General features: G+C 44.3%; 1 protein-coding gene across 3 annotated transcripts in view; it reads right to left on the reverse strand.

Annotated features, from left to right (window-relative positions):
- The window catches only part of ESCO1 (establishment of sister chromatid cohesion N-acetyltransferase 1), a 34,825-nt gene extending 28,294 nt beyond the window's left edge, over positions 1-6,531 (reverse strand). Inside the window, exons 1-5 of one of the 3 annotated variants that reach the window (XM_008497593.2) lie at positions 6,236-6,531; positions 3,423-3,526; positions 3,047-3,236; positions 1,096-2,458; positions 338-449 (exon numbers count right to left, since the gene is read on the reverse strand). In XM_008497593.2, the coding sequence (XP_008495815.2) occupies positions 338-449; positions 1,096-2,458; positions 3,047-3,234 (1,663 nt within the window). In that variant the 5' untranslated portion in view covers positions 3,235-3,236; positions 3,423-3,526; positions 6,236-6,531. Of the gene's footprint in view, positions 1-337; positions 450-1,095; positions 2,459-3,046; positions 3,237-3,422; positions 3,527-5,885; positions 6,079-6,235 lie in introns of those variants that run through there. The other 2 variants (XM_030444074.1, XM_030444076.1) reach the window with 2 other exon arrangements.
- Positions 6,532-12,275: the final 5,744 nt, after the last annotated feature.

Below are 12,275 nucleotides of genomic sequence, written 5' to 3' on the forward strand. Positions count from 1 at the left end.
TGAGGCTTTTTCTGTTTGCTTGTTTAGTATTTTTAAAAAGTTGTCACTTTTACTCAAATGGAGCACAAAGCACAATGACATACTAAAAGCAGAGCTGGGTAGAAAAACAGCCACTTCTCTTCCCCAGTGCACGGCCCAGAGATAAAAGGACATCCACTGCTACTAAAGCAGCCATGGATGTGACAGAGAAATATGAGAACAACTGTGAGCAGCTCCAGTCCCAGAAGTTTAGCTCTGCACCAACTGTACCTTCCTCTGTGAAAGATTCACCTGAAAGGAAGACTTATGCTTCCTATGTAACTGGTCAGAAGAGGAAAAATCAGTAGTAAACAGTTACCTTGAGGTTCACTTTCTCCAGGTTCTTTTTTAAACTGTTTTGGTGGTTTGGGAGCTGTAACATTCTTTACCGGGGAACTTTCTGGACTTGATTCCAAATGTAATCGAAAATTCTAAACAAAACAGAGAACATTAAATAATAACCTGAACTATTTAATGCTTCTAAACAGTTACTAAAACCAACCACTTAAGTATTAACACCTTGAATACAGTACCAGTTTCCTTATTCTGCATTATTTTAAAGAAACAAAATGCAACTAACTAGCTAGTCCATATTAAAGTTTGAGGTATTAATTTTGCAAAAAATCTTCTCTTCATATATGCTTGTAAAATACTTCCTACAGAACAGTTTTGTGCTTAAAATCTTAAGTTTTAATAGATCATTCACAGAGAACACTCTTCCCCCCACACACTTCTTTTAGTACACCTTTTCAGAACAGAACAGCTATGCAAGCTTAAGTAATTCAAAGGTGCTCACATGAATCTGTACAACTTCCAGCTCCAGCTGGAAACGTTATCAATCAACACTTAGTTAACTGCAAAACTTAGGAGAGTGTAACAGATTCATATTCCAGATTACTATAATCCTGTCTATGACAACACCCCTGTAAATGCTCTGTAGTGCATTTGAAAACTGTAAGTTTCAGTAAAATAATTGTTAAAATAAATTTTCTGAGCATGGCATTCTCAGAAAACAGAACAGAGTTAGAACACGCTCCCACCATACACCATACATACACCATAATTAAAATTACTTACCTCATCTGGTCTTGGCTCACATAAATGTTTTGTCAAATTACACAACAAACCATTTTCTGCACCTCTCTTTGTGGGCTGTTTTATTTCTAATGTTGCTTCTTTAGCTCCAGCTCTTTCACATGAAGGATCTGATTTCACCTGCACACAAGTTGCACTTTCACTCTCAGAGAGTCTTGTTATTGACAGCTTGCCTTGTGTCTTTGAAAGCTCTGCTTCTGTACCTATTTGACTTGCCTCTGAAATTTCAGAGTAATCTTTTAAGCAAGCAAGCTTGGGAGCATTTGCACAATTTAAGTTACTTTGCTTCATGTTGCTAGCTTTCAGTAACTTAATTTTGGTCCATTTAGAGTTTTTGTTTGAGGAATTACTTCTACCATTTAGAGTGCATTTCACAGGCATTACTTTTTTGCTAGGGAAAAAACGTTTGTATTGAGTACTTTGAGTAGGTTCCTTCTGAGTGAGCATTTCATTTTGTGGAAGCTGTACATCAGCATGCTTGTCTTCTGCCTTGCTACACTCAGCAACAGGGGAATCTTTTTTCACCTCTACTGTATCAGACTCGATCTCACCTGCGATTTCTTCACAAAGTTCTAGGATGCTCACCCTTTTGGATTTTGCATCATTCTCTGGTTGATCAGCCACATTTGTTTCACTTGCAGATGGCTGCGAAATCTTTTTTGGTTTTGTACTGTTTTTTACATTCTGATGCATTTGTTGTTTTTCTTTAGTTACTGTCTTAGAATTTGGCTTAGCAGAATCTGTTTCCACTTTCTTTGCATTGATAGGAATAGGAATATCCATTTGGTCTTTCTTAACTTCCTCAAGACTATGATCAGGACATAATGATGACCTTTGAAGACTGTGATGAAAGCTGTTGGAATTATCATTTTTACTGTCAGCTTTGCATTTTTTCTCTTTCAGAGAGCTGGTCACTTCTACACGTATTTCCTTATCCTCATTTGTATTGTTTGGCTTTACTTTTGTAGTTTTTTGTTCTGTTTTCTCTCCAACAGATTTTACTTTTGCTGCAACACTGTGAGTGGGTTTTTTTGTCTGACTACTTTTTTTAACTTCCACAGGTTTTTCTTCTTTAATTTCTCTGCTGCGCAGGGATCTTGCTGGTACATGTACACCTGTTAACTGCTGTAGTCTCTGTGATCTCCTCATTACTGGCTCATCTGGTGCAACTAGGCATTTTGATTTAGGAATTTCTTGCACAGTTTTTTTCTGGCATATCTCCTTACTTTTTGTAGATTTAGGCTGCTGCTGGACCTTTCTGTCAGGTGTTGTTTTATTATTCAAGTTGAGTCCTGATGATCTTGTAGTCATGCGTGTTCCTAGTTCAGGTTCATTGGTGTTGTTGCTGAAAGATTAAAAAAAATATTTTTTCAGCATCCAGAAAGTAGAAGTTATAGGATTATTCTCATTCTTACAAACCATATCTCTTTTTATTTTTTATTCTTTTTTTAAAAAAACAAACGGATGCTACATTTTGCATCCTCAATACTTTTACAGGAGTTTTCTCTGCAACAGTTCTAAAAATACTTCATTTCCACCTGGTTACTTTTAAGTGTAGCACTTAGTGTTTTTTATGCATGGCAAGACTGAACTATGAACCCCAGGTGAATACTTTTTAACATCTCTAGCAGTTTTTAATTGTTGATGTTTGGGGCTTTCAAATGGAAATACTAGCTTATACAGTAATAGACATATTTTTGCTTCAGAAACTTTTTTGGAGGAAATTGTTTTGGATTTCAAAGACACTTATGTGATTCCAGAGAAAGATCATGCAGCAGATATCATACTTAATGATTTAAGCCTGATTTTCCTACTACTATTATTTAACTACTTAGCCGTATCTTTACCTCAAATTCATTCTGTTTAGATTGTGTCTGTACTAATTTAGTCTAGAAAGGTAACCTTGAACAATTATTTATTTTTTGTCACTGACCTGTTTGATTTGACAGAGGTTTTAAGTACAGTTTTCTCCTGCACTGCACCCTTTGATTTATTTGAAACATGTTTTATATCTGGGACCTCTTTTTGCTTCTTGGTCGATGACTGTTTGCTGTTTCTGTCCAGCTTTGGACGTTTAGCAGAGGGCTCTACTAACATAGACTTCCTCTTCTGAGCTGCCATTTCTGTAAAACACAATAACTGATTCAGTTTTTAGTCTTTGTCAGCTGTTGTTGCAGTGTCAGTTAATATAACCACAGTTTTGCCCGTTTTACAAATTAAGAAAACTGATATCCTTTTAGAGACAGATCGTACTGTGATCTCAAAGCAAATCATCAAAGCGATCTCAAATTATATTCTATTTTACTTACAGGTTTTTACAAGAGGCAATTGATGTTTAGGCCAAAGTAACTTATCAAGGTGTGCCAAGAGCATTCCTTATGCATATGCTTACAAACAGGACGTTTCATGCCACCTATGAAAAACAGAAAATGTTCATGAGGTGAGCATTTTATTAACTTCCTTCTCAGACTCTAAATTTGGCATTCCCACCCTCTTCCATCCCTTCAAACAATGCTTAACTTTGAAGTTTCTTTAATAATGATTTTTCTTAAAGAAGGTCTACAAATAGCCAACATTTTTTGGCATTTTGCTGTCTTAAGCATTACTGTCTTACGCTTTTTTACCTTTTGAGATGTGGCATTTTAGTACAATAGTACAAATAGTACAATATTACTATTTGAAAGTTTCTCAAACTTTCATATTTTTCTAGCAAAGAGCCTGATGCTCTCTCTTTTCTATCTCACAAAAAAGTGGGCCTGCTGTCAATCCTGTGCCTGACAGACACAGTGAATACACCCATTAGATTCTACTAAGTCTACTCAGTTCTGCTATGGCATTACTTCATAGCCATCAGCAACCACCTGTAACAGTTTTTTCTTGTATGACTTAAGCTATAAATCAGAAACAGAAAGCCTAGAAAGTAGCATTATTTGAGACATTTGCCCAGGCCAGTTAAAAATTATGTTTTCATGAGAACTTAAATGGTGTTAACGATACAGAAATTTATCTGCATGAGAATCTGAATACCAGCAAAGATCTTCAGTAAAAAGTCTTCACATTTGGTTGATCACACCCTTCACGTCTATTTGTGGCTTCTGAAACTTTTAACATTTCTTATTCAAATACACTGTTTTTATTATGGTGCAAGTACTAATTTTTCAGTAAAGTTTCACAAATATCTTTTTTTAATTGAGTTTACGGAAAGACTCAGTGCTCAGAACTTTCATATGACCTTTTCAGGTCAAGAATTACCTACTAATTTTTGCATCTGACAGACTGACAAAGAAATATTTCTGTAAAAAAACTGTATTACTTTTCAAGCCTTAATTAATCTAATGTTAAATTTGACAGATTTTAAGGTCAAACAGGAACTTTTAGTTACTTGCTGTATAACATACTTTAATTTCATTACAAGTACAGTAAGCCTCACAGTATTGACAATAGCATGTATTTCTCAAATATTTTGCAAGATACTTGTATAAAGCTCCTTTTAATAATTATTCATTATCCAAAAGGAAAAAGTAAAAAGCTGTACTTTTTCTTTCCTTTCAGACTTTAATCTGTCTTTAACTCCATTTCCACGTATCCACTCTTTTATGAAGACACTTCTAACCAGACACCGGTGCTGTCTTCTGCCTTTCTCTTTTAAGGAAGCTGCATGACCAGCGACCATATTTGAGACAGAATTATACTCTTCATAGTGCTATTTCCACGTCTCTCCCTAAGGACTAGGTATAACAGAATTTGTATGCCTTCCTACTAACAGATCGAGAGCTTTGTGACACTTCACAAGCCTACGGGTTTCCAGAAGTCAAAGATTATTTATCAGAGCTGCAGTATAGCCACTCACACCAAAAATAACAGCTCTAGTTGCTGAGCAAGTCTTTGGTCTTATATTCTCTTAGTTTAGAGCACACCACTGACTCTCAGGATCGGAAAACACCATGTCACAGGCTGCATACACCTAGGCCTTCTTGGGTTTTTTCCAGATGTATACAGACATCGCAGTCACTCTTAGCCACATGACAGAGCATACTCAAGAGTTTCAAGCAGAGAACAGCAAATATAATTCTTCCCTAACCAGTATCCCTTCTCGGGATACTGACAGATACGCCCTCCTCCCACAAGGAGAACTAGCTCTTGAACAGTCATTTCTTCCCCACTAATACTTCGCACAACAGATCAAGGACTTTTCCAGACGTTCAAGAACTGGCCGCTTCTGCCCTGAAGAAGTCCCTTCTAGTAAAAACCAGATTATGGAAAGACGGGACGACACGGAAGTACAAGAACAAACTACACAACAATCAAAGCTTCTGGTCCAAGTAGAGGAAAGACAGAAGCACGCAACTCCCACACCCTCAAACCCTTAAATCAGGGGCAAGCCCTTGAACTCTGCTATAGACTGGGGGCCCAGCGGCTTGATAAGGGCGCTGGGCTCTCACCTACGAGCCTCCCCTGATGACTGCCGCGGCACTATCCCGCAGCCTTCATTGCCAGGTCGAGACCCCACTCCCGGCTGAGACCCCACGACGGAACTCAAGAGGCAGGGAGAAAAGGGAAGGCCTCCTCCAAGCGTGGCCCAGTGTCATCCGCCTCAGCGCCCCGCCGTGACAACCCGTCTGGAGCAGGCCTGGCAGGGAGCCCCCTCACCCGGCCAAGCGCTCCTCAGGCCGAGGCAAGCGCCACCGAGGGACAAGGCGGAGGCTGCGGGGTAGAAACCCTTTCGCACCAGAGCCCATAGCCCACCCTCCTCCTCCCTTCCCCGCTCTCACTCAGTCGGCGAGAAGGATCCGCGATCGCGGAGACAGCAGCGGCGGCCGAAAGGCCTGAGCCGGGGCGGCGGCCGGCGAGGCAGGCCCGAGAAGAGACGCCGGCCTTTCGGCCCCAAAGCGGGGGCAGGGGGCACCGCTCCGCGCCCAGCAACGGCTGCCGGACACCGAGCGGGCCGGGATCGGGGCCGGGAGAGGGGGGAAGGCTGCCGGTAGCCGTCGGCACACGGATGGAGAGGGGAGGGCGGCAGGGGGGGGGGGGTCAGGAGAGGGGTGTGGGGTGTCCAAACTTCTTAATTCCCCCTCCCCCCTTTTCGTTCCCCCGCGCCCTCCGGCGCCAGGCGGCCGCTTACCTCGCGCGAGTGTCACCGACGTGCCGGCAGCGAGAGCCGCCCTCCTCGCCCGCTGCGGGGGGGTGGGAGGGAGAGAGGAGGGGGAGAAGGAGGGAGGAGGAGGTGGAGAAGGAGGAGGAGAAGGAGGGGGCGGAGCGAAGCGAAGCCGCGCAAGCGAAGGGGAAAGGAGGAGGAGGAGGAAGGGAGGGGGGGAGGCTGGAAAGAGCGCGCCCGCCCGCCCGCCCGCCCCCTCGGGGCCGCCTGGGCGGGGACGCGCACGCAATGCTACGGCGCCGAGGTCGGCGCGGCTCCCGCCCCCTTTCTACGGCACTGCGAAGCGGCGAGCCCCAACCTCGGCGGTGCTGACATCCGGGCACCGGGGACAGTTCCGTCCCGCCCCCGGTCCCGCCGCTTGTGCCGCCTCCCGCTGGAGCCGGGGACCACTTCCGGCGAAGGCTGAATATGGCGTCCGCGCAGGCGCGGCGGGTATGGCAGCGCAGCCTCCGGTGTGGGGGGAGTTCGGGGAGGAAGGCCGGTCCAGCCCGTCCCGGCACGGCCCGCCGCAGGATGTTGGGTCACACACGCACACACCCCCCCAACCGCCCGCCCTCGGGGCCCCTCCGCCGGACTCTGCCTCGCCCTCCGGACCCGCTCTCTGGTCCCGGGCGCCTCAGCGGGTGAGGGATGTGCTGCCGCTGTCCCGGTCCATCCTGGCACCGTTATCCCAGCGGCTCAGCCGGCTGGCACCGGTTGGCGCCCGGGTTGGTTCTTAAGCCCCGTCCTCTGCTGCTCAGCTCCTCGCCGAAGGGAGCGAGGAGAAGGGACCAGCCCGGCGTGCGCGCAGGGTAGTGGTGATGCGGGAAGTGAGTGGCGGTGTCGGCCCGCTGTGATTCGGTGACCCCTCAGTGCTGGCACAACCAAATGCCAGATGAAGAATCTCCCCAAGCCAAACTGGCTTCCTGGTCGTGCTGTTAAAGCAGCCTGCCGTCCCGGGAGTCTTTCTTTCCTAAGTTTGCGGGCCACTTCACACAAATAAGTTTGGAAATCCCTTGAGAAATAGGTTTGGTGCTGTTCTGGAAGTGATCTCCGCCCTTGCAATGCCTTTGGAAGCTTCTCTAAGGTCACATTTGTTTTGGTTGCTGGGGGTTTCCTGCTAATGAGCTTTGCTTTAGGTGCACAGGCAGAAGTTGCCTTCCTTAGCGCAGGTACAGCATTATGTCAGTGTTTGTGGCTTGAGCATGAAAGAGGACAGTCACTTGTCTGTGAGAAACTGCAGAGGCTTGCTGGATGTGTCCCAGTCGTGCAGAGGATCTGTTTCTTTGGAGGCTCTGAGTTACCGAGCTGCCTGCTCAAGTACAGTGAGGTTCTCCCAAGTTTGGTAGTAACCCTGCAGATACTGAGTGGCTGTTTTAGAAGGTGAGTTCTGCAGAGTGTTTCACCACTCATTTGTATTTGTGATTTTTTTTTTTCCCCCATTGTCTTGGATATTTTAGTCCTTGCTACTATGGGTAATGGATTTGTACCTCATTTAACCTTACACTGTGGCTTCATTGCCTCAGGCTTAGACTTGAGAATATCCAATGTCTCTGTTGGCAAGTAATAAAAAGTTTTAAGCAAAAGAAAGGGGAGATGAAGATTAGATACCCACACCACTGATGGACCAGTCTCATCCGGTGTCACCCAGTGGCTGCTAGGGTTAGAAATTGTTGGGGTTGTACCTGTGGGTTTGGCTTCCTTCAAAAGGAACCCATTATACATGCTTTGAGACAAGTAAATGCAATCAGGTGGTTTCCTTCAGAACTGCCCTGGCTGATCCTAACTAGAAGACTAATATAGAGATACCTCATGTACATAGTGCACTCCATCTATATGACCAGGCTTGGGCTAACCTGAAGTAAGACCTACCCGAAATACATCTGTCTGGTATATGTGTCAGGATCTCAACATTAAGTAGCTTTGCTGTTCATATCCACTCCTCCTGGTATATTCTGCTTGCTAGTACAGACACAGCCAACTGATAGCTGACTGTGGAAGATGTTAGAGAAAAAGGTTTTGAATGGTATCATGTGGCACGGTTTCTCCCAGATATTACTGATTTTGTGTACAGATTTCTGGGTACAGTTTTCTGATCAGAGACCATACAAGTGTTTTAGTACCTGGAAGCTACACAGTGCAGATGTTCTGCAAATACTCTCTTGTTAGTGTGTGAAGCATCTAAAATTTTACTATTTTTAAATTTTATAATAAACTTTTTTTGCCTTTTTTATAAATGTCCAAACATTTTATTGATGTCTATAGCTACTATGGTTATGGGATGGATTGTTGGAAATTGCAGTCAAGTTGCTGAGTAGTGTAAAAATTTATGGATAAATCAAATTACCTGGAAGATACGTTGTTTTGCCTGTAAATTTTTTCTTGTCTCTTTATTAACTGCCTTCCTAGACAAATGGAAATTTTTTGCAGCTGCAATTTTTGGAAAAGCTGATAGGAAGAAGTGTTATAAATAACTCCTCGTAACAGATCCTCCTTAGTACATTATTATCCGCTGTGACATTACAAGGAATATTGCAGCATGTGGTCTCCTGCTTTCCTTCAGTAACCCGCAGAATACTTTCCATTTGAAAGGTAATTTAATCACTGGGTTGCCTGTAAATTTCCTGGAGGATGATAAAAGCATTTCTTTATGTTACTGCTAACTTTGTAAGTGAAACACTCTATTTTCCCATCCTTCTTCCTTTGGTACATGAAGCAAGCAAAGCTAGATTTTCTTGCATCCCTCACTGGAATGGCAATGAGCTTTACGTCAGGGAAGTAATAAAGAGACAGACATTTATATATACCATTAAGTTCCAAAACGGGAAAACAATTCATGGGATAGAGGGAGATGAGTACATGTCCAGTTTTCCGCAGAAGGTGGCAGCATTCTGAAGCACTGATGCCAGTGTGAACTTGGCAGCAAATGTCATTTCACTGAAGGAACACAAACTTCACAGAAATTAACTCTCCTCAGAAGATGTTAATGTGAACAGGAGTGTTGAAGCACAGTACTAATGTAAAAATAGGGGATCAGGGAAGGAAACACTGAATTAGAGGATGTGGCTAGGACAGATTTAACACCAAAATTATGCTTATTTAGCCTTGCTTACTGCTACTGTAATACTGCTGGAGTGCCTCTGCAACTATGTAAAAAATTACTTGTTTCTAGGCTATGTCTTTTTTCACCAGAGCGATACATAGACCTCTGAAGAGTGTCCTGTTGGGCTACAGCTCTGGGAAATGCAGTGACCCTCTGTAAGGGCTGACTGACCCCAAAAAGGGGAAGCTCCTATTACTATTTTCTCTCCTTTCTGTCCCCACCCTCAGCGGTGTGCTTCAGCTCCTTACACCACCCTCCCACTAGCACCTAAGGGACCCCTGTAGGCCAGCAAATTTAGCTCACTGAGCTAGCAAAAAATTAAATCTATGGAAAAACTGGATCATATTCTGTTAGGCCAAGAAAGGCTGAGAACCCTATGACTGGAACCAGGGAGGATAAGAGAAGGCAGAGGCGGAGAGAAAATGCCTTCCCCTTTTGGCATGAGGGAGCTGCTAACATTGGCAGCTGCTTGTGAAACTGCAGCCTTAGGGCAGGCAAGACAGAGGATTGAGCTCTTGACCCCAGCAGTCCTGCCAACACATGGATCTCACAGCCCCATTTGACTCAATAACACACTCCCAACCTGCCCTTCTGCTTATCAGGCATCTCTTCTGAGGGAGGAAGCAGCAACTGGCAACCAAGAGGCAGTAGCTGCTTAAACCTGTCAGCTGTAATTAACCCTGCAAGCACTCCTGGTGCATCAGAGGTGCCCCTCAGACAGGCTGGCTAAGGCCACAGGTGAAGCTGATTTAAACTAGTGGTTTTCTAATCACTAAATGTATAGAAGGAACTAGAAGAGCTGAAGCTGCATAGGAGCTTGATTTCCATCCATTCAACAGCTTCGCGAAGTCCCTTTGCCCTCGTCCAGGAAGAAAGGGAGAGGCTGCATTTTTGTGTCTCCAGTAGACAAAAAGGGGAAAGGAAAACTGGCTCCCTCAGAGGAAGAGGTGCTTGCCAATGAAGAACTGCTGTCTGTTGTGGCTGCTGGTGTGTTTGGCAGATTTTTCCTTTTATTTTGTTGGAATGAAAATTTAAAAAAAAAAAAAAAAAGTTAGGATATTCTTCAGCAACTGGCTGCAGCGAGCTACTTTTCCTGGCTGGCAAGAAGCACTGGTAGCCTGTCATGGGGATGGGATCCAGCATGTATACTGGAGCTGTTTGGAGAGCTCCAGTGAGCATCTCTTGGTTTTTGGTTTTTTTTTATACTTTCATCCTTCTTTTTCAGTGCTTTGAGTACTCCAAGGCTCCTTTTGACCAGCTGGTACCCTGGAATGGAGAACTGCATGTGGCTCAGGCTGAAGGGTGCCTGTGTGTGATGGCAACTCAGGCAAACATTTGTTTCCTTTTTTTTTTTTTTTGTTTTTTTTTTTTTTTGTAAGGTGATAGTGGGATGTGGTTATGCATGAGCAGCATGTGCAGGCTAAAAGGGGCTAAAAGTCCTCTCTGTCCATGGCAGGTCTGAGTTATTGGCATGAGCCAGGTAGCTGTAGGAACTGTGGATGAAAGAGGCAGTTCCCCTGTGAAATTCCTGTCTAGATGGTATGTGGCACTACAAGGAGTGGAGGGTGCCCTGCCTTCCTGGAGTTAAAGTGCCTTTCAGGAGATCTAGCTGGGAAAGCAAGGATCATGTGATGCGAATGGGGAGGGAATCAATCGGGTTTTTTGTTTTGTTTTGGTGTTTTTTGCAGTGAGTCAGGAAAAAAAAATGGGGCTGGGACTTGCCTGTTTATCTTGCATGCTGAAAACCCCCTCTTGCATGAGGGGGTTTTGGGTGATGAGGGAAGCAGAGATAGGACTGTAGCTAGGGGAGCTGGTTTGCTGAGATTTGGGGCCAGGCCAGACATTGCTTATAGATGTATCTGAGTGGTGCAGAAAGGCCCAGACAGTTACAGGGAAAGGGAAGGGAGCTGGTGTCTGAGACATCTTGTAACTGCAACTACTGCATCTTGGGTGGAAACAGCAACTTGGGGCAGGGGGGGTTAAGGAGAAACTTCCTGAACCCCATTTGGAGTGTAATTCTTGATAATGGAGCCCTTTTCCAACCTCGGTAAGAGCCAGTCCTCAGAGTGATCACACTCTGCAACAGTCAGCATGGTGATTTCTGAACCACAATACTTAGTGCCAGTCTGACAGGACCATGATGAGCTACCTGCCTGGAGTCACCAGGGTTTTATTGGCAATTTTTTTGAAACCAGCTCCTGTAGACTGTTCTCCACATCCCATTCTGCTAAGTCTTGTAAACTATGTTGTTGTATGTCTTACAGAATCATTAAGTTTGTGCCCACTAAAACATGTCTCAAAGTGCCATGTCTAGACATTTTTTGTTCACCTCCAAGGATGGTGACTCCACCACTTCCCCTGGCAGCCCATTCCAGTGTTTGACCACTCTTTCAGTAAATATTTTTTTCTAATACCCAGTCTATATCTCCCCTGGCACAACTTGAGGCCATTCCTCTTGTTCTGTCGCTGTTGACTTGGGAGAACAGACCAACACCCACCTTGCCTACAGCTTCCTTTCAGGTAGTTGCAGAGCGTGTCAAGGTGTCCTTTTCTCCAGACTAAACAGCCCTAATTCCCTCAGATGCTGCTCAGAAGACTTGTTCTCCAGACCCTTCACCAATTTTGTTGCCCTTCTCTGGACATGGTGGTAGCACCTCAATGTCCTTCTTGGACTGAGGGGCCCAAAACTCAACGCAGTATTTAAAGTGCAGATTTGAGGTGAGGTCTTCGTTACTAATAAGATAATGAGTCCTTCTGTTGTGTGAAATACATGGGTCAGTCACTTTCCATTCATAGAACTGCATTTTTCTGGTTTAAATTTTCAGTTTTTCTACTTCTGTTTGCCAAGAGCTGACATCATAAACTACACCATAGAATCTTGGTCTTTTATGATCTGCTGTTAAGCCAGGTATGGTTACAGGTGGT

This window comes from Calypte anna, chromosome 2 (genome assembly GCF_003957555.1).
Source record: "Calypte anna isolate BGI_N300 chromosome 2, bCalAnn1_v1.p, whole genome shotgun sequence".
NCBI lineage: Eukaryota > Metazoa > Chordata > Aves > Apodiformes > Trochilidae > Calypte > Calypte anna.